General features: G+C 47.2%; 1 protein-coding gene across 1 annotated transcript in view; it reads left to right on the forward strand.

Moving 5' to 3' along the window:
* The window catches only part of FANCM (FA complementation group M), a 337,857-nt gene that overhangs the window by 132,074 nt on the left and 183,866 nt on the right, over positions 1-21,917 (forward strand). The window contains exon 6 of the mRNA XM_063947525.1: positions 8,761-8,893. Coding sequence (XP_063803595.1) covers positions 8,761-8,893 — 133 coding nt within the window. The remainder of the gene's footprint in view (positions 1-8,760; positions 8,894-21,917) is intronic.

Consider the following 21,917-nt stretch of genomic DNA (forward strand, 5'->3'; position numbering starts at 1 on the left):
GCTTACCAACAGTGTGGCGAGCGCAAATGAGCCCCTTGCGGGCTCGCTGTGCTCGCCACGCTACGGGCACGGTGGCGCGCTACGCGCGCCACACTATTTTATTCTCCCTCTATGGGGGTCGTGGACCCCCACGAGGGAAAATAAGTGTCGGTATGCCGGCTGTCGGGCTCCCGGCGCCGGTATACTGAGCGCCGGGAGCCCGACCGCCGGCATACAGAAGACCACCCGCCTGAAGTCTATTTACTCCCTTACCGGAGCTGTACATAGACCCACTATAGCAGCCTCCTGGGCCGCTAAAGAAATTGAAGCATGGGTTCAGGCATTGGAGGAAGAGCTACCTCAGGATATATCTGACACTGCCAGACAATATCTGTCTCATATTACCACTGCCTCCCACTATATTCAGGAGGCGTCCTCGGAGGCAGGTGTTATGGCGGCCAAGGCGTCTACCACGTCTGTACTGGCTCGCCGTATTCTGTGGTTGAGGTCCTGGAAGGTGGACCTGGACTCCTTTTTAAGGGAGACATCCTCTTTGAGGAGGATCTGAACAAAATTGTGACTGACCTGGCGTCTGCCGTGACTGCGTTTCTCCCAAGTACTAATCCTTCTGCTCCGAAGACGTACCCGAGACAGGCTCATACTTGAAAATCCACTAAGCCCAAATCTAAACAATCCTAGGCTGCCCGTCAGACTGCTTCCAAACAGGACAAGACTGGGCGGGCCTCCTCCTGGGGGATCCCAGGATGGGAGGCCGACTTCTACAATTCGCCCAGGTCTGGTTAAAGACCACTTCAGATGCATGGGTGCGAGAAGTTGTCCCTCACGGGTACGCAGTCTCTTTCAAGAGACGTCCCCCTCACCAGTTCTTCACGACTGTTCTTCCTTCGGATCCGTTGAAAACGCAGGCTCTACACCTGGTTGTACGATCCCTCCTGGACACAGCAGTGGTAGTTCCGGTACCTCTGTCCCAGATAGGCAAAGGATACTATTCGACTCTGTTTCTAGTTCCGACACCCAACGGGTCCTTCCCGCCTATACTCAATCTCAAATCTTTGAACAAATTTGTGAAAGTGTCCAAATTCCGTATGGAAACCCTGCGCTCTATTGTACTGGCCATGGAACCCGAGCACTATATGGTATCCCTGGACATACAGGATGCTTACCTGAATATACCTATTGCCATTTCACATCAGCAATATCTGCAGTTTGCTATTGGCAACCTACATTATCAATTCCAGGCTCTGCCATTTGGATTAGCCACGGCCCCTCGGATTTTCACCAAGGTCATGGCCGTGATGACTGCTCTTCTCCGCCGTCAGGGTGTCAGGTTCCTGCTGTGTCTGGCCAACTTGCTGATCCTGGCGAACTCCCAAGATGTTCTCTCCGTCATCTGAACTGACGGTACAATTCCTGCAAGCCCACGGGTGACTCATCAACTGGAAGATGTCCTCGCTGGTCCCTGCTCGGAGCATGGTGCACCTGGGGGCACTGCTAGACACACACAGCCAAAAACTGTTTCCGTCTCCAGAGAAAGTCCTGAAATTTAAGGACAGGATCAGATGCTTCCTTTCTCGCCCACACTCAGCAATGCAAGTACTAGGCCTCATGGTGTCGGCTTTCGACATGGTAGAGTATGCTCAATTTCATTCCCGCCCTGTGCAGAGGTTAATCCTTTTGAAGTGGGACGGCCTGCCTCTTCGGATCAGGTCTCAAATGATCTCCTTGACTCTGGAGGTCCGTCTGTCTCTGAGCCGGTGGCTACAGGACCGACAGCTGAGCAGGTGCTCTCTCTTCTGGATCCCCGACTGGGTCCTACTGACTACAGATGCCAGCCTGCGGGGTTGGAGCGCTGTGTTGGAGCAGCACTCTCTCCAAGGTCGGTGGACCAAGGAGGAATCTCCCCTCCCGATTAAATATTCTGGAATTGCCTTGACTCTTGCCCTGCCTCTGATACAGAACAGGCCTGTTCAAGTACAATCAGACAACGCCACCATGATGGCATACATAAATCATCAAGGCAGCACTCGAAGCTTCATGGCAATGTTGGAAGTGTCAAAAATCCTTGGACGGAACGCCATCTGCCAGCAATATCGACAGTGTTCATTCCCAGAGTACTCAACTGGGAAGTGGACTTCCTCAGTCGTCAGGACGTTCGCGCCGTAGAGTGGAGCCTTTATCCGGAAGTATTTCAACTCCTAGTGGACAAGTGGGGCCTACCAAATGTGTACCTGATGGCGTCTCGACACAATCACAAGTTTCTGGTCTTCGGATCAAGGACAAGGGATCCTCAAGCAGCTTTCATGGACGCACTGGCAATTCCATGGAACTTTTGGCTGTCATACGTGTTCCCTCCAGTGTCACTCCTGCCCAGGGTACTACAGAAGTTCAAGCAAGAAGGAGGAATACTACTTCTAGTTGCTCCAGCATGGCCCAGACGGCATTGGTTCTAAGACCTGCAGGGTCTATCGATAGAGCATCCTCTTCTACTTCCTCAACGCCCAGACCTCCTCGTTCAGGGCCTTGTGTCTACCTGGACCTGGCCAGGCTGGCTTTGACAGCGTGGCTCTTGAAGCTTCGCTCCTGAGAGCCAAAGGATTCTCAGAGGCAGTTACCCAAACTATGCTGAAGGCCCGAATACTGGCTTCGGCACGGATTTATTATAGGTTCTGGAATTCTTACTTCACCTGATGTGCTACTAAGAATTACTATGCATACAAATTCAGAACTGCCAGACTTTTGGCTTTTCTGCAACAAGGTCTAGACTTAGGCCTTCGTCTGGCCTCCCTCAAGGTTCATATATCTGCCTTGTCGGTATGATTTCAGAGAAAAATTGTATCTATTCCTGACGTTCATACTTTCACTCAGGGTGTTTTACGGATTCAGCCTCCCTATGTCCCTCTTGTGGCTCAGTGGGATCTAACTGTTGTGTTGAATGCCCTACAAGAGTCTCCATTTGAATCTCTGGAGTCTGTGGACCTTAAATATCTTACACTTAAGGTTGTGTTTCTGCTAGCTATTGCCTCTGCTAGGAGGGTGTCTGTCTTAGGCGCTTTGTCCTGTCGTCCACCCTTTCTGATTTTTCACCATGACCGGGCAGTTCTTAGAATTCGCCCCGGTTATTTACCTAAGGTGGTGTCATCTTTCCATCTTAACTAAGAGATTGTGGTTCCGGCTTTTATTTCGTCTGGTTTGTCTTCCAAAGAGCGGTGTTTGGATGTGGTACGGGCTCTTCTTATTTACGTTGAGAGGACTGCCTCGCTCAGGAGATCAGATACCCTTTTTGGTTTTCACAAACGTGGCTGGCCTGCGAATAAGCAAACATTGGCCAGATGGATTAGAATGTTGATTGCACAAGCATATGCACAGGCTGGTCTTCCAGCTGCTGCTGCTATTAAAGCCCATTCTACTCGGTCTGTTGGACCTTTTTGGGCAGCCCGTCGAGGCGCGTCCGCTGGACAATTGTGCAAGGCGGCTACGTGGTCCTCAGTGAACATGTTCATTAGGTTCTATGCCTTTGATACTTCCGCCTCCCAGGATGCTTCCTTTGGATGCCGGGTTCTTGTGCCCGCTACGGTGCGTCCCCTCCCATGAGGAACTGCTTTAGGACATCCCCTATGTATTCCCTGTGAAACACCGTGTACCCCGCTGCAGAAAAGGAGATTTATGGTGGACTTCCCATAGTTAAATCTCTTTCTGCGAGGTACACTGGGTTCCACAGAGCGCCCACCCTGACGCACCTTGCTTCTTTGGGTTTGTATGGCATTAGCCGCTGTTCCCTTCTCCAGTCATGAGAATGTGGTTCTATGTGACTAACATCTGCCGTCTTTTACCTGCTACTGCATTGGACTGCTTAACGAAACAGAGCTCCAGTATCTGGAGGTGGGGTTATAGAGGAAGCGGTGCAAGGCATCCTGGGAACAGTCAAAGCTTTAGCCTGTTGGTAAATCTACCATAAATCTCTCTCTCTCTATAATATATAATATATGTGTGTATATATATATATATATATATATACACACACACACACACACACACACACACACACACACACACACACACACACACACGGCACTCAGAGGCTTTAAATCACAACAAACGTGTATTTGTGCAAATCACGTTTTCTACTGTGTATCTGCAAGGGACGATTTCCCTGGGGAGGGCACCGGAGCAAGACTGTCCTTTGCGTGGACGTTTTGAGTGCCGGAGGATTGGAGACTATACAAGACTTCTTTAGCTTTTGTCCATCATTTGTTTCGGTTATTTTTTGCGACTACTGAACCTACCAGTGATTTTACGAATCTGTCGCTCCAGCTGCAGTGAACACAGCAGCTGTACCTAGCAATCAGTTTGAATCCCCATATAGGCTGATATGACATCACCCACTACAGCGGGATCTCTGTCATTTATCGAACTCAAACAACATCTGGCAGAGACACTTAGTTACAATGAAGCACAAGCCTCGCAGATCCTGTTTGGCACCGACCTCAATGTTCAACCAGAACCACCTTCTACGGAGGAGATCTTCCAAACACTCCTTAAATTGCGGAACAAAGAGACCGATTACCTCCTACATGGCACATCATTATCCGACTATTATCGAGCTAAAATGATTCCACGTGGCTTCAGAATAAGAAACATGCCAACTATCGGCCGCAATAGTGCCGATTTTTGCCATAAATGGATCTCAATCCTCAATAAGTGTAGCTCAGATCTAATGTTATTGGTCATCGACGAGGCCCGCACTATTCTAACCGAGACCAGATCTAAACTTGCGGAGGCTACCCTGAAATTCAAACCTCAACTAGACGATAAGAGACTACAAGCGCAATGGGACCGATTGGAACAACAGTGTAACACCTACAGACAAGATCTTGTAAAATTCAAACAGAAGAAACTCACAACGGTCCAAGCCGATTATGAAGACCAAAGGGTATATCGGTGGTTGAACGGCACAGACCCACCACCCCGCTCTAGATCTCGGATCTCTTGGAAAGATAGAAATCCACCAAATAGGAGAAACAGGTCACAATCCAATAGTGACAGTGATTTTTTAGTCACCGACTCGGAAGACCCCCAGACAACACGGACGGTCCCTTTAGCAAGGGCCACACGTTCAAAAGTCGACATGCGCGACCAGGAAGAACGCGACGTGGGGGCCAAAATCAAAGGATCTTCCAAGCCTCCCATCAACAGAGGGAGGAAGTAACATTTAATTTATCATCCCGTATCTTTTCACCCACTGAATTAAATGTGCTAAACAAAGGTTTATCCTTTGTTCCTACCCACCCCCACCGGGACCTAGATTGGAAGATTGATCTATATGGCCTTCATAGGTCTTTAAAAACCAAAGAATTTTTCCAACACCAACGTGACAATGTGCCCCTTCACCAAACACCGGCAGTGTATAAAAAAACCAAGTTTGATCCTGTCTCGACAAATGCTTCTTTGAAGACATTTAATCGTCTGTTAGATACAGCAGTTACCAAATTCCATGCAGCTCAACCCACTGTTCATACCAACTTGACTCGAGCTGAGCAAAAAGCACTTCAGGATTTGTCGAAGTATCAGGATGTCATCTTCCGCCCCGCCGACAAGGGGGGCGGCATCGTTATACAGGATTCTCAAAAATACATTTCCAACATTGACCTCCTATTACAAGATTCCTCCACGTATCATCGTCTCCCTCAGAATCCCACGGAAGGGTTCAAACGAGACCTGGACTCTGTCCTGTTGGAAGCTCACCAAGCTGGACACCTTGATAAGAAAATATACAATTCATTACTCACTCCTTTTCCCATCACTCCAGTGTTATACACTATCCCTAAACTTCACAAAAACCCGGTGGATCCACCCCCCAGACCAATTATTTCAGCACGGGGGTCACTACTTCAGCCCATTTCACTGTTCCTAGACCAGCTTATCCAACCATACATCATGGATCAGCCGACCTTCCTCAAGGATACCACACAACTCCTCACTAAACTCAATCATTTCACAACAATACCAACTAATATGTTGTTATGCACTCTAGATGTCAAGAATCTTTATACTGTAATTCCACATGATAGCGGCTTAGCCGCCATGGAACTATTCCTGTTCAGACACCATTTTGATGCCATCCCCATTCCTCTGTTTTTGTCTTTGCTGTCAAAAACTTTAAAACAAAATTATTTCCTACACAATGGACAGTACTTCATTCAAACAACTGGGTGCGCGATGGGGTCCTCAGTGGCCCCATCGTTCGCTAATGTATTCATGTTTCTACAAGAGGAGGAATTCTTTTTCTCATCAAGAGAGATAACCAATAAAATAGCATTCTACTCACGGTACATCGATGATTTACTGATCTTTTGGACGGGAACTGAACTTGAATTCATCACCCTCATTGAGCACATCAACTCACGTAAGTCACCCATTAAATTCACGTACCAGACCAGTTTCACAAGTATCAACTATCTGGACGTCACTATTGAAATCAAAAATAATGCCATCCACACTAAATTATTTTCCAAACCTACGGACCGCAACACGCTTTTACACCACAGCAGCTGCCACCCCCCAGCACTCAAACGTGGATTACCCAGATCACAAATGCTTCGTGCAGCAAGAATTTCTAGTGATCGTACCACTCTAGTTACGACCCTGGAACAGATGATCTCAAAATTTGCCCATAGAGGATATAAACTAAGGGAGCTCCAACAGGCTAAGAATGAAGTTCTCCAAATTCCTAGAGAACAATTGTTATATAAAGTTCCTCAAAAGCCATTACAATCCCGGATTCCATTTGTCACCCAGTTTTCCACAGCTAGTATAGTTCTTCCACGCGCCACCAAAGGCCTATGGCCCATTGTGTCTGGAGATAAGGACTTACCCTGTTTCAGAAATACCTCTCTGATGCCTAGTTACAAGAGGGGCCCTAACCTCAGGGACCTATTAGTAAAAACGAACATCACTCCAACCCCTAAGGCTTCGATGCAAGTTAAGAGACCAGGATGCTACCGGTGTGCAGCTTGCACTACCTGCAAATATTTGGAAACAGGCCACATCTTCAACAACCCACACACAGGCAAGCAATTCAAAATCAGACATGTGGTTACCTGCACGACACCATTTATCGTATACATCATCATCTGCCCATGTGGCTTACTATACGTTGGACAGACAATTCGGAATCTCAGGGATAGGATGGCACTGCATAGATCGGCCATTAAGGCATCTCTTATGGGCAAACCTGTGGACCAACCGGTTGCACGTCATTTCAAGTCTCAAGGCCACTCACTTGCCAGCTTGCGATATAAGATCATCGACCACATCCCTAACCCTGTGAGAGGGGGCGACCGTCATACAGCATTATCCAGATGCGAGTCGAAGTGGATTTTCTTGTTGGACACTCTGTCACCAAATGGACTTAACGAAAAATTCACTTGGAATGTGTTCTTGTAAATAATTTACTTGAAAAGTGTTCTTATAACAATATACCTACCAATCTTGATCCTTACCCTTCTCATTCCCCCTTCCCTATCTTTTTCCTCCTTACCCTTCTCCTTCCCCCCCTCCCCCCTGCCCCCCCCCTTCCATCTTTTCCCCTTATTCAAACCAACCTAACCCCCCCCCCCCCCCTTCCCACATAGCTCCCACACCCCACCCCACATTTTCCTTGTCTTCCCCAACTCTGGGTGCTGCAGCCCAGTGGGGACTCATCCTGATCACACCACAGTCTGCTAGCCCATTTGGGCCATTTGCATAATTATCTTGCATGCATTTACACTGGCTGATAACACGGTGTTCCTTTTATGCTATATTTCCTTTGTGCATCTACAGTGGAGCTCCAGTTTTTAACCTCTTAAATGCTTTTAATGTTTTTTCACATTCACTCTCATTGTTCACCCTCTCTGGGTGTCGTACATTCTAGTCTAGCATCACTCTCATTTACATTCTTCCTCGACACGACGGGTCTCCCCGGCGCCTGTGCGCATTCTCGTTGCTTAGCAACGATGACGTCAGCTATGCGTCACTCGGGCGCCGCACCCGGAAGTCCCGAACACGGACGCCGGGAACACCTGTCTCAGCACGTCTTTAAAAGGTGAGTTTTTTCCTTGGTATGTTTGGTTCTCGCTGCTTCTCACTACACGCTCTACATGGGTCACCTTACCTGAAGAAAAGGCTTGCTGCCTTGAAACGTTGTAAGACCTCCATGTTTGTTTGATTGTTTGCACATTTTTTGCTATGCGTTGCACATAAAGTAATTTTCAAAGTCCTTGGAGTGCCGCCTCTGTCCCTTCCAGATATACCTGAGCCACAGGTGGGAAAGGCACGCTACCTATATATATATATATATATATATATATATACACACACACACACACACACACACACACACACACGGCACTCAGAGGCTTTAAATCACAACAAACGTGTATTTGTGCAAATCACGTTTTCTACTGTGTATCTGCAAGGGACGATTTCCCTGGGGAGGGCACCGGAGCAAGACTGTCCTTTGCGTGGACGTTTTGAGTGCCGGAGGATTGGAGAAAAAATAATTATATATATATATATATATATATATATATATATATACACACATACAGTGTGATTTTGAATTTTGGATAAGGGATACTCAACCATATATATATATATATATATATATATAAAGCGAGAGAGCGAGATAGCTATAGATATATAAAATTACCTATGCCTTCAGTTTCTGTTGGTTTATATTTGTAATAAATCATCAACTTACAGTTTTGTTTTTTTCTTCAGGGGGTTCAGATCGGAGTGGTTGAAGGGGACTTTGCGCTCTGTATAAGTTTGTATCACGGCTATGAACTGCTATTACAGATGGGGACACGTTCTCTGTACTACTTTCTGCGATCAATGATGGATGGGTCAAAAGGTAAGTTTACTTTTAGGCAATATATCAGCAATATATTGCTCAATTCTAGCACCACTTTCCCCTGATCGTTAACCCCATGAATTATCATAGGATTCGGATATTGATGATGAGATATGGTCAACCATTAGGTCCAGGAATGCTAAAGCTTCCATCAGTGTGGCTTTTCGGGAAACATTCTTTAAGGTCTATAGTAGATGGTATGTTGTGCCATCTAAATTGCACAAGATGTTCCTTGTGACTTCAAATACCTGCTGGAGACCAATGCGCACAAAGAAGAAAAAGGCTGCGCCTATGGTGCTATTAGTAGAACATAATTGTGGAGAGCTGACAACCAAAGTAATTATAAAAAAAACGTTTTTTATTAAAATAATAACACACCAATAAAACTTTATACACAGTGTATAAGAAATTATGGGTTTATATATACTCTGAAAGAACCGTACATAGTTACAATAAATAAAATATAGTATCCTCAGATCAATTTGTTATTCTAGTATTTGAAATCGTTGAATAAATGCAATAGAAACTGGCAACAATGTTTAAGAGTGTAAAGTTATTGCAACTGCTCACTAAAACTGTATCACTCTAATACAGGCTTTTTCAACCAGTGTGCCGTGGCACACTAGTGTGCCGTGACCAGTTGCAAGGTGTGCCGCGGAGCCAGAGCAGCTTCCTGCACCTTCAGAGTGAACTGTCGGCCTGAGCTCTTCTTAGAGGATCAGTCGTGCTCCGGCCATGACCTATGCCTTGAAAATGATGTGATATCATAGATCACAGCCGCCGCGTCTCACCAGCCAGCCCACCCGCCTGCATACACGTTTTCCAGTTCCCGCCTGCATACACAGCTTTCCTTCCCACCCACATCTACACCTGCCTGACCGCCCACTGCTCAGTATTCGCAGAACTCCACTATGAACAACCCCTGCCACTGAGGGACAGGGAGGAGGACAGCTGATATTTATTTTATTTCTCCTGTGGGGAACAATAGGATTTCAATAGGATTTATGTGGGGAGAATAAGAATTTATTGATTTATGGGGGGAACAATGTGAATAATTCATGTGTGAAGCAATAGGATTTATGTGGGGAGCAATGTGATTGATTTTTCTGTGTAGGCCAATGTATGTGTGGATTTTTTTATTTTTTTTTTACTGTGAGGGCCAATGTGTATGTTTTGTTTTTTTCTGTGGGGAACCGATGGTGTGCCTTGGCAATTTTAAAATATTGTTCGGTGTGCCGCGAGTAAAAAAAGGTTGAAAATCACTGCTCTAATATATAAGTATTGAGTGTCCTGCAAGCTTTCTTATAAAAGCAGAGGTGACTGACACTTGGAAACTCTCACATAATGGAAGTCCCAGCAGCAAATAGATTGGTAAATATGAGGATATATACAGTTACCTCTCTTGGGCTAATGACACCGAGCGTCCTCGGTGAAGTCCACTAGAGCCCGCTGATTATGTTAAAAGAAAGAAACGAGCACAATTGCTCTAGGCTGTGATTGCTCCTGTGTGTTGATTATCCAGGCTCCTCCCACCTACACTCTGATACCGATACTGCTACATTGGTTTGGCTCACTAACGGGGATGCTCCCCGCCACTCATTAGAGGACTCTCCTAATCACCGGAAGCCGCTCCGGCCAGCGTGATCACGCAGCACTCCTCTTTGCTGCCAGCGGCTGTCTGCTCCTGCCCAGAGGACATCTCCGGCGACTCCGGCCAAGGCTAAGGCATAGCTCACCCTTCTGCTGCCAGCGGCTATTTATTCCCGGTAAGAGGATATCCCCGGGTAACAACGGCGGCACCGGTCAGCGCCTCATACAGCGCATCATTCTGCTGCCAGTGGCCGTCACTATTTGCAATTAACGGCGGCGCCGGTCAGCAATATTATACGGCACTTCTAACTACCAGCGTTTGCCGATAACATCTTCCTCTGGGTCATCAGTTGATAATTTCCACCCCTCCATCTAAGCAGGCACATTAAAGGATTTTCACCAGCCTGCAGGGGTTAATTGGAATGCCTGGATAATCAACACACAGGAGCAATTACAGCCTAGAGCAGAGGTTCTCAAACTCGGTCCTCGGGAGCCCACACAGTGCATGTTTTGTAGGTAACCCAGCAGGTGCACAGGTGTATTAATTACTCACTGACACATTTTAAAAGGTCCACAGGCGGAGTTAATTATGTCACATTGATTCTGTGAGGAGACCTGCAAAACATGCACCGTGTGGGCCCCCGAGGACCGAGTTTGAGAACCTGTGGCCTAGAGCAAAAGTGCTCGTTTCATTCTTTCAACATAATCAGCGGGCTCTAGTGGACTTCACCGAGGACGCTCGGTGTCATTAGCCCAAGAGAGGTAACTGTATATATCCTCATATTTACCAATCTATTTGCTGCTGGGACTTCCATTATGTGAGAGTTTCTAAGTGTCAGTCACCTCTGCTTTGATAAGAAAGCTTGCAGGACACTAAATACTTATATATTAGAGTGATACAGTTTTAGTGAGCAGTTACAATAACTTTACACTCTTAAACAATGTTGCCAGTTTCTATTGCATTTATTCAACGATTTTAGATACTAGAATAACAAATTGATCTGAGGATACTATGTTTTATTTATTGTAACTATGTATGGTTCTTTCAGAGTATATATAAACCCATAATTTCTTATACACTGTGTATAAAGTTTTATTGGTGTGTTATTATTTTAATAAAAAATATTTTTTTTTATAATTACTTTGGTTGTCAGCTCTCCACAATTATGTTCTACTAATAGCACCATAGGCGCAGCCTTTTTCTTTTTCTTCTTTGTGAACAATTCTAAGGCACATACACAGTGCCTTATAAGGCAGCGCTTTGGTGCTATTTAAAATAGATTTTTCTTTCAATATAGGCGCTTGAAGCAGATTTTGTCCCAGTCTGGAGACCAATGCGCATTGATACCGTGTCTCTAAAAATCTGGACCAAGTGGGGGTCCATACTTGTAACCCTGCAAAATCTTTAAATCTTTAATAGCAACAAGAAGTTTGGTAACTGCTCTTATCCAATTAGTAATGTCATCCAAGTGCATGAAAGGGAGGGGTTATTCTGAATAAGAAGCACTAGTATCCCCCAACACACTGGATGACATCAGCAACAGGATTTGGTAACTACATGGTGGTAGAAATTACAGAGAAATCGGTTGCATACATTTGCAAAGGTATGGGAAGCCCCCAGGCCAAATACAAGGCGTCTTTGAATACTGGGGGTGCCTAACATTAAGTTTAAGTCCAGGGCGTGACACCCCACAAACAGGCAAGGGACAGACACTCCGGGGCAGCACACCAGTGTGAAGTAACATCTAATTTAACACTTTGTATATCACTTTAATATAATTTTCTACTATTATCACTTTTCATCTGTATCTTCTTTTATGTTTAGCCTCTGCTTCCGAATATTCACTTTCACTTTAACTTTTCACTGGTGTGCTGCCCTGGGGTGTGTGGCACTTGCCGGTTTGTGGGGTATTGTACCCCGGACTTAGACTTAATGCTAGGTACCCCCAGTATTCAGAGACACATTGTAGCTGGCCTGGGGGCTTCCCATGCCTTTGCAAATGTATGCAACTGAGATCTCTGACATTTTTACAACCATATAGTTATCAAATCCTGTTGCTGATGTCATCCAGTGTGCTGGGGGATACAAGTGTTTCTTGTTCAAATCTGAGAACTGGACGTCTCCCATGTTACCGTCATTGGAGGCCCTTCAGGTCCGGGTTTATTTTATAGGCTCAATGGAGTATATTATATGCTTGCAAAGCAATTTCGTGGCCACTTAGTCTGGTTCCCATCGTATCTTTCTCATATGTCCTAGAAGAGGATACTGGGGTCCATTTAGTACTATGGGGGTATAGACTGGTCCACTAGAAGCCATGGGCATTTTAAAAATTTAATAGTGTGGTCTGGGTCTTACCTCTATGCCCCTCCTACCAGACTCAGTTTAGAAAATGTTTCCGAAGGAGCAGGTCACGCTGAAGGAAGCTCCTGAAGAGTTTTCTGCATTTATTTTATATGTTTGTTGTTTTCAGGCAGGGCTGTATGGCACCAGCCTGCCTGCTTTGTGGGACTTGGAGAGGGTAGGGGGGCCAACTTCTTGAAAGGTTAATGGTCCCGTTCCCCGCTGACAGGACACTGAGCTCCTGAGGGACCTTTTCTCAAGCCCATCACGGCGAGCGTACAGTCCCGCAGCACGCCGCCACCCCTAACAGAGCCAGAAGAATGAAGATTGGTGAGTACTGAGCCGGCGTCCCGGCTTGCGGGGCGCCGGCTAGTATGGCAGCATGAGGGTACGGAGGCGCACGGCTTCTACACGGGGCGGAATGCGTCTCTAGACTGTACACAGTACCCAGACTGGCACAACAGCCTTAAAACGGTTCTCTCCATTTTAAGCACAAAAATTACCTCAGCCAGTATAAAAAAAAGCGGGAAGACCGCGTGCCATTGAATCGGCGGGGCTTCACTATGAGAGGATCCAGCAGCTCACCAGCGCCATTTTCCCTCTGCAGTGGATACAGACGCTAACTGACAGGGACGCGCAACTCCTCCAGTGTGACTCCAGATTACCTCAGCGGTACCAGGAGGTCATAGCAGGGGGGAAGCGATTACTAGTGTACTAAGTCCCCTATCTGGGTACTTAGTCTGTGACCCGGCTAAGCTTGGCATTAGCGAAAAGGGCCCGGTGGGGGCTGGCTCCAAACATCTCTGTGTTTCCCTGGAAGGGTCTTTGTGGGTTAATTGTGCTTAACCTTTCCTGTGTGTGTCTGTGCTTTCACATTTACATTATGTCAGGTAAAGAGTATGTGTCTTGTACCGCTGAGTGTTCCTCTTCACAAGGGGGTTCTCTACTGGGTACTCAGGGTTCACAGACTAGCGGGGCTGAAGCGGAATGGGTTAATTCTCTTAAGGAAATGATCTCAACTCTTTCTACAAAATTGTCCCGCAATGAGTAGGAGACGCAATGCTTAAAACAGACTGTGGATGAGTTTATGAACAGTCCCCAGGACAGCATCTCGGTCCGCTACCATTTGTCCGCAAAAGCGATCTCTGGACAATATCCTGCAGTCTGACGCTGACAGGTCAGACATGGAGGAGGGGGGGTGGACTCAGAAGGGAGGATTCAGCTCTGTCACAGGGAATAGAGGCTCTTATAGAGGCTATCAGAGATGTTCTGCATATTCCTGATAAGGTGTCAGAGGAGTGGGAGGAATCTTTTTTTTCAAAGGAATTGAATACCCTGTTTGAAGAACCATGGTTTATTCCTGATAAGATGTTTAAGATCCCTAAAAGGTTGTTCTCATCTTTTTCTTTTCCTCTGGAGGACTGGAAAAAATTTGAAAATCCGCCGATAGTGGACGCATCAGTCTCTAGGCTATCACGTAAAATCGTATTGCCTGTTCCTGGTGCAGCCTCCCTGAAAGACACTGCTGATCATAAAATTGAGACTTCACTCAAATTATTGTACACAGCTGCTGGGGTGGCCCAGAGACCACTATTACATGTGCGTGGATCACACAAGCCATTGCGAAATGTTCAGGTAACTTAATTGAGGGGTTACATTCCTTATCTAGGGGGGATGTTGTTTTACTCCTGCAGCATATACAGGACTCTGCAAACTTTATAGTGGAAGCCATAAAGGAAATAGGAGTGTTTAACGCACGCACCACCGCTATGGCAGTGTCGGCACACAGAGGCTTGCGGCTACGCCAGTTTACTGCTGACGCGGATTACAGAAAAAGCGTGGAAGGCCTACCATTCGCCGGAGAGGCCTTGTTCTTAGATGAATTAGACAAATGGATCTCCATATCTACTGCGGGTAAGTCTACGTATCTTCCTTCCGCAGCCCCCCCAACCAAGAAGTCTCATTCAGCTTCTAAGTTACAGTCCTTTCGGATGGTCAAGTTCAAGGGCAAATCCAGAGGTGCTTCTACGTCCTCCAGCGGCGCAAGTGGTAAACCACACAAACCAGCAACAGCATGTGCTCAGGAACAGAGCTCAGGCTCTGCTTCCTCAAAGACTTCAGCATGATGGTGGACTGCAGTACCTGGAAGGATGTCAGGTGTGACCTCGCCTACAATTCTTCAGTCAAATTCGTGCCAGGATCCCTGGGTCATAGATCTTATTTCCCAGGGCTACAGACTGGAGTTCCAAGAGCTCCCACCTCACAGATTCTTCAAATCGGGCTTGCCAGTTTCACAAGAGGCAAGTATAAATTTACAACATGCCATCCAAAAACTGGTACAGACTCACGTCATTGTTCCAATTCCATCTCATCAGCTAAACAAGGTGTACTATTCCAACTTGTTTGAGGTACTGAAACCGGACGGTTCGGTAAGACCAATTTTGAACCTCAAGTTGTTGAACCCGTACTTACGAGTGTTCAAATTCAAGATGGAGTCTCTGAGAGCGGTGATCTCAGGTCTGGAGAATGGGGAAACCTAGTGTTTCTGGATATCAAGGATGCGTACCTTCACATTCTGATTTGGCTGCCTAATCAGGCTTACCTACGGTTTACATTGCAGAACTGTCACTACCAGTTCCAGGCCCTGCCATTTGGTCTCTCCACGGCACCGCCAGTGCACCAGAGGATCCGTCTGTCGCCAAAAGCAAGGGTCTCCCTTCTGTGTTGGCTACAGACTTCTCACCTTGTTGGGGGTCGGAGTTGAGAATTGGATTCTTTTAACCATAGACACAAGCCTCAGAGGTTGGGGAGCAGTCACTCCGGGGCTGCAGTTTCAAGGAAGATGGTCCAGTCAGGAAGTCCTCCATCCAGTCAGCATTCTGGAACTCAGGGCCATATACAACGCGTTTCTGCAGGCCTCACATCTTCTTCAAGATCAGGCCTTTCAGGTCCAGTCGGACAACGTGACGGCAATAACGTACATAAACAGACAGGGTGGAACGAAAAGCAGAGCAGCAATGTCAGAGGTGTCAAGTATTTTCCTCTGGGCAGAGAGAAACGCTGTGGCGTTGTCAGCAGTATTCATTCCGGGAGTAGACAACTGGGAAGCAGACTTCCTCAGCAGACACGACCTGCACCTGGAGGAGTGGGGCCTTCACCCGGAAGTGTTCAGGTGCTTGACAAGTCGATGCGGATTTCCACAGATCGACCTGATGGCCTCTCATCTCAACAAGAAACTCAAGCGGTATTGTTCCAGGTCAAGAGACACACAGGCAGTTTCAGTAGACGCCATGACGACTCCATGGGTCTATCAGATGGTGTACGTGTTTCCTCCACTTCCTCTGATCCCAAGAATTCCAAAAAGAATAAAAAGGGAAAAGGTTGCAATCAATTTTAATTGCTCCGGACTGGCCAATAAGGGCCTAGTACGCAGACCTTCTGGAGATGCTCTTCGAAGATCCGTGGCCTCTTCGCAAGGATCTTCTGCAACAGGGCCCGTTCGTCTATCTGGATTTACCGCGGCTACGTTAGACGGCATGGAAGTTGAACAGCTGATTCTAGCCAGGAGAGGGATCCTTATCAATGTTATCCCGACAATGATTCAAGCCAGGAAGGGGGTAACGTCTAAGCATTACCATCGTATTTGGAAGAAATACGTCTCTTGGTGTGAGAGCAGAAAATTTTCTGCGGTGGAATTCCATCTAGGATGTTTCCTGCTTTTTCTATAAGCTGGAGTGGATGTGGGCCTGCGTCTGGGCGCCATAAAAGTACAGATTTAGGCCTTGTCCGTTTTCTTTCAGAAAAAAATTGGCTTCTCTCCCTGAGGTCCAGACGTTTTTGAAAGGTGTTCTGCATATTCAACCTCCCTTTGTGCCACACACGACACCTTGGGATCTCGATGTGGTGCTGCTTTTCCTCCAATCGGACTGGTTTGAGCCTTTATAGGAGGTGGACGTAAAATATCGTATGTGGAAAACCGTCACACTGTTGGCCTTGGCTTCAGCAAGACGTGTGTCGGAGCTGGGGGCTTTTTCTCACAAAGTCCCTATTTAATTTTCCATGAGGACAGAGCTGAACTCCGCACTCGTCAGCAATTTCTTCCTAAGGTGGTGTCTGCATTTCACATCAACCAACCTATTGTGGTTCCGGTTGTCACCGACACCTCTTCTACTTCAAAATCTTTGGATGTCGTGATGGCTTTCAAGGTGTATGTGAAAAGAATAGCTCGTCACAGAAAGACGGACTCGCTGTTTGTTATTTATGATCCCAATAAGATTGGGTGTCATGCTTTAAAGCATACAATTACACGCTGGATCATACTTACTATCCAGCATGCTTATTCCACGGCAAGTTTGCAATGTCCAAAATCTGTACAGGCCCACTCTACTAGATCAGTGGGTTCTTCCTGGGTGGCTGCCTGGGGTGTCTCGGCTTTGCAGCTCTGCCGAGTGGCTACTTGGTCGGGTTCGAACACGTTTGCAAAGTTCTACATGTTCGATACTTTGGCCTCTGAGGACCTTCAGTTTGGTCAATCAGTTCTGCAGGAACCTCAGCACTCTCCCACCTGGTTTGGGAGCTTTGGTACATCCCCATGGTACTAAATGGACCCCAGTATCCTCTAAGACGTAAGAGAAAATAGGATTTTAATTACCTACCAGTAAATCCTTTTCTCGCAGTCCGTAGAGGATACTGGGCGCCCGCCCATTGTTTCGATTTTCCTGCACTGTTACTTGGTTAAGTAATTTTGGTTCAGCCATTGCTGCTCCTGTTCCAAGTTTGGTTTGCTTGGCTTTCCTCTTGTTGTGTGTGCTCGTTCAGTGGTTTAAGTCAGCACAGGAGGTCAGCGCTTTCCAAGCAGCCCCTCCCCCAGCGCAGGGCGCCATTCCACTGCGGTCTTCTCACCTTGGTCTGCTCCTCCCTCATCCACAGATACGTTGGGCAGCCACAGCTGAAAGCTTAGCAAGTCTCCAGGAGTGTTGGGCAGAGTATCTCTGTATACCTCACCTCACCGCAGGTTTTATACAGCACTGCATCCTACCAGCCTTCTCCACATGGCTGAGTAGTTGATATCAGTGCCCATTGTAGTAAAAATTATATTTTTGCATTGTATGTGACTTATGCTAGTGCTGCTTCTTGATTTTTCCCCCCTCTTTTCTACAACGTACAATTGGTTTCCCTGTACTTTCTCTCTTAAGTGACCCTTGAATACTGGTGTGTTTTGGGTTTACTCTGCAACACATTACATTGTATTTGTGAAGGCTCTGTCTGTCATATACTGCTCCAGTTACATTACCATATTGTGCGTGTACACTCCTCACAGTCATATTTAGCAAATCTAAGCAGACTGGAGCTCCTGCTCTGGTAGCATGTGGTACCTGTAACATGGAGGTTTTACCTCAGGATATATCACAGGATGGTTAGTGCACAGCTTGACTGATGCCTCCGAGCACGTCGGCTCCCCCAGTGCCAGCACAAGAGCCTCCATTGCCTTATTTTTCTAATCTGCAGCTAAGATTACTAGCCATATTGCTGCCCCACCTGTGGCCCCCCCTATGGGTACACCACAGCCTATACAGCCCCCTATGGGATTCCAGCAGCCATTGCAGCCTGTTTATCAGACTATTGCAGTCCCCACCTGTCCCTTATCCACGGTTGGACTCATTCTCTAACTCTTTACAGGGTTTGGCGGCTTCCTCTGCTGCATTTCAGCAATATAGTACAGTGCCTGGTTGCACTGCCTGCACCTACTGCAGCTAAACGTACCGTGCCTTCCTCACAGTCTACGCCACTATCTGAATCGGAAGAATCCTATGCTCCTGCAGATCAATTGGAGAGTTCTGATGCAGAATCCCCCTCTGTGAAGGAGGAGGCAAACCCCAAATTTCATGTGGCTGAATTGATTAGGGCGGTTAAATTCTCACTTCAATTAGAAGATGCTGATTCAGTCCCTCTGTCTGAGGATACTCTGCGCAAGCAGCAGGAGGTAGTATTAGCGGAGTTTCCACACTCTGATCACTTCTCAAAAGCTAGGAATGAGGCTTGGAAAACTCCTACTAAGATATTTACGGTTCCCAAAAGGCTCAGCTCCTTTTACTTGTTACCCAAAACAGATTGTGCAAAATGGGAAAATCCGCCTTCAGCAGATGCTCATGTGACATATTTAATTTAAAGTTACATCCTCCCTTATCCTGAATGCGTCCTCGTTTAAAGAACTGACGTATAGACAACTGGATGTGTGTCTTAAATCTCTGCACTCCGTGACAGGAACCGCAGCCAGACCGATTACGGCTAAAGCCATAGAAACATGGGGCCTAATTCAGACCTGGTCGCATGCAGGCTATTTTTTGGGGGGGATTTGCTGTGCAGGGCTGCAAACGCTTGTGCAGAGAGCTGCACAAATAAAAGTTTGTGCAGTCTCTGCACAGCTCAGGACTTACTCACCCGCTGCGATGAACCAGGACGGAGCTGACGTCAGGATCCTTCCCTGGAAACGGCCGGGCATGCCTGCATTTGCATGGACACTCCCTGAACACGGTCAGTTGACGCCCCCTGAACGGCCTCTTCCTGTCAATCTGTCACCAGGGAGTGACGCGCAGGCGCACTTCAGACCTGATCGCACCGCTGTGAAAAACGGCAGCGTGCGATCAGGTCTGAATGACCCCCATGGGCTGACAAACTTGAATGCAGTTTCACATCTGAGCCTACCACAGAACAGTTGGCTCTTATTGCCAATATCAGGGATGCAGCTTATTAAATTGGTGAAGCTGCTTTGGATTCTGTTTTGTTATCCTCCAAAGCTTCCACTATTTCCATTGCAGACCACCACATCATGTGGCTCTGTTCATGGAAGACGGGTTCGGACACCAAGAAGGCCCTGGAAGCTCTGCCATATACGGGCGATTACCTATTTGTCCCGGAACTGGACAAAATTGTAGAGAAACTGTCAACCTCCAAGACATTTTGCCTACCTTCAGCGTCTTCAGTGTGGCCTAGGACTTTGTTATTTCGGTCCTTTTGTCGACAGCGCAAGGCCAAAGGTTAGTCCTTTCCACAACTATCTTAGGCAGTCAAGGCCTCCAAACCCAAAACCAAGCAAGCCTGGGTGACTAGACATCCAACTACCAAGCCAGAGGATAAACTCTCAGCCTGAAGGGCTGGACCTGCTCAGTTTTCCCATGCATGGCGTCAAATCACAACAGAAGCCTGGGTTTAAGAAATGGTCTCTCATGGATACGCTCTCTCCTTCCTGAAGCATCCCCTCCTCCCCTGGACAATCCTTTCCTACAACTCCACCGACAAAACACTGGCAAAGCTCAGGCGCTGCAGAGTATAGTTCACGCCTTGCTACGATGGGGTCTCATTATCCCTGTCCCACTGTCTCAACAGGGCCAGGGGTTCTATCCCACACTCTGTAGAGTCCCATTCTAAACTTTTAAAGTTGCTGAACAAATACCTCAAGTTTCTCATGGAAACACTGCGCTCCATTTTCCTAGATATGCAAACTGGTGATTTTATGGTCTCCCTGGATATCCAGGATGCATACCTACATGTCCCTATAGCACCCTGTCATCAGCAATATCTCCGATTTGCTGTCCTGCATCTGCATTTACAATTCTTGGCCCTACCCATCGGCCGGTCCACAGCTTCCTGGGTGTTCACCAAGCTCATGGCGGTGATGGCAGCCCATCTCTTGCGAAAAGGGAATTTAAATTCTCTTACTTTGACAACCTCCTTCTGGCACAAACCCAGGAGGTACTGTACCGTCACTTACAGAAGACAATGTCATTCCTGCGGGATCACGGATGGCTGATCAGTTGTGCCAAATCCGTGCTCATCCTCTCTCAAAGCATCCTCCACCTAGGTGCACTGTTTGATGCCCAAGTACAATGGATCTTCCTCAGGACAAGGTGGCAGCAGTACAGTTGCGTATCCACAATCTACTTCACCAGCAATGGGTCCCAATCCATTCCACGATGCAGATCATAAGTTCCATGGTATCCACCTTCGACATGGTAGAATACGCCCAGTTTCACTCCAGGCCTCTACAGCACCTGATAATCTCCAGATGGAATGGTCTACCACAACTTATTAAATTCCAAACATTAATACTACTGCAGGATGTTTGAGCGTCCCTCTGATAGTGGCTCCAAACATCCAACCTGGACAAGGGATGTCCATTCTGGACCCCTCACTGGACGTTTCTTACCACAGACACCAGTCTCCGGCGGTGGGGAGCTGTCAAAGGCAGTCACTCATTTCAGTGCCGCTAGTCTCTGGCAGAAAGGGATCTCCCGATCAAATCCTGGAACTTCTGACAGTGTACTAGGCCCTTCAAATGGCTCAGGACCTTCTACAGGGTTCTCCAGTACAAATCCTGTCAGACATTGCCACCGCTGTGGCTCTTGTAAATCAACAGGGAGGCCCTTGCAATGTGGCAGCGATGCAGGAAGTAACTTGGATCCTAGTCTGCGCAGCTCTCCATTTTCCGTCCGTCTCTGCATTATTAATTCCGGGAGTTCTTAACAGGGAAGCAGACTTTCTCAGTCTACAGGACGTTCATGCTGGAGAGTGGTCTCTTCATCCAGACGTCCTTCAACTTCTGGTACACAAATGAGGTCTTCTGGACGTGGATCTCATGGCCTCCAGATGCAACCACAAAGTCCCAGTGGACGGGGCGAGGACACGTGATCTGGAAGCGAGCTTTGCGGACGCCTTTACGCTCCCATGGACCTTTCACCTGGCCTCTTTCTCCCCTCCAGTGTCCCTCCTTCCCAGAGTACTTCGCAAATTCAAGGAGGATGACGGCAGACTCATCCTCGTAACTCCGATATGGCCCAGGCGCCACTGGTTCACGGGATCTTCAATGTCTCTCCATAGACAAGCCCTTTCCTCTGCCTCTTTGACCAGACCTGTTCTCTCAAGGGCCCTGCCTACATCCGGACCTTCCTCGCTTGTCTTTGACGGCTTGACTCTTGGGTCATCCCATCTAAGGGACAAAGGCTTTTCCGGGGCGGTGGTTCAGACTGTGTTTCAGGCTTGAAAACCTGCCTCAGCACTATCTCACTGTATCTGGCAGTCTATATCACTGTATCT

The sequence above is a fragment of the Pseudophryne corroboree genome, chromosome 12 (assembly GCF_028390025.1).
Source record: "Pseudophryne corroboree isolate aPseCor3 chromosome 12, aPseCor3.hap2, whole genome shotgun sequence".
Taxonomy (NCBI): domain Eukaryota; kingdom Metazoa; phylum Chordata; class Amphibia; order Anura; family Myobatrachidae; genus Pseudophryne; species Pseudophryne corroboree.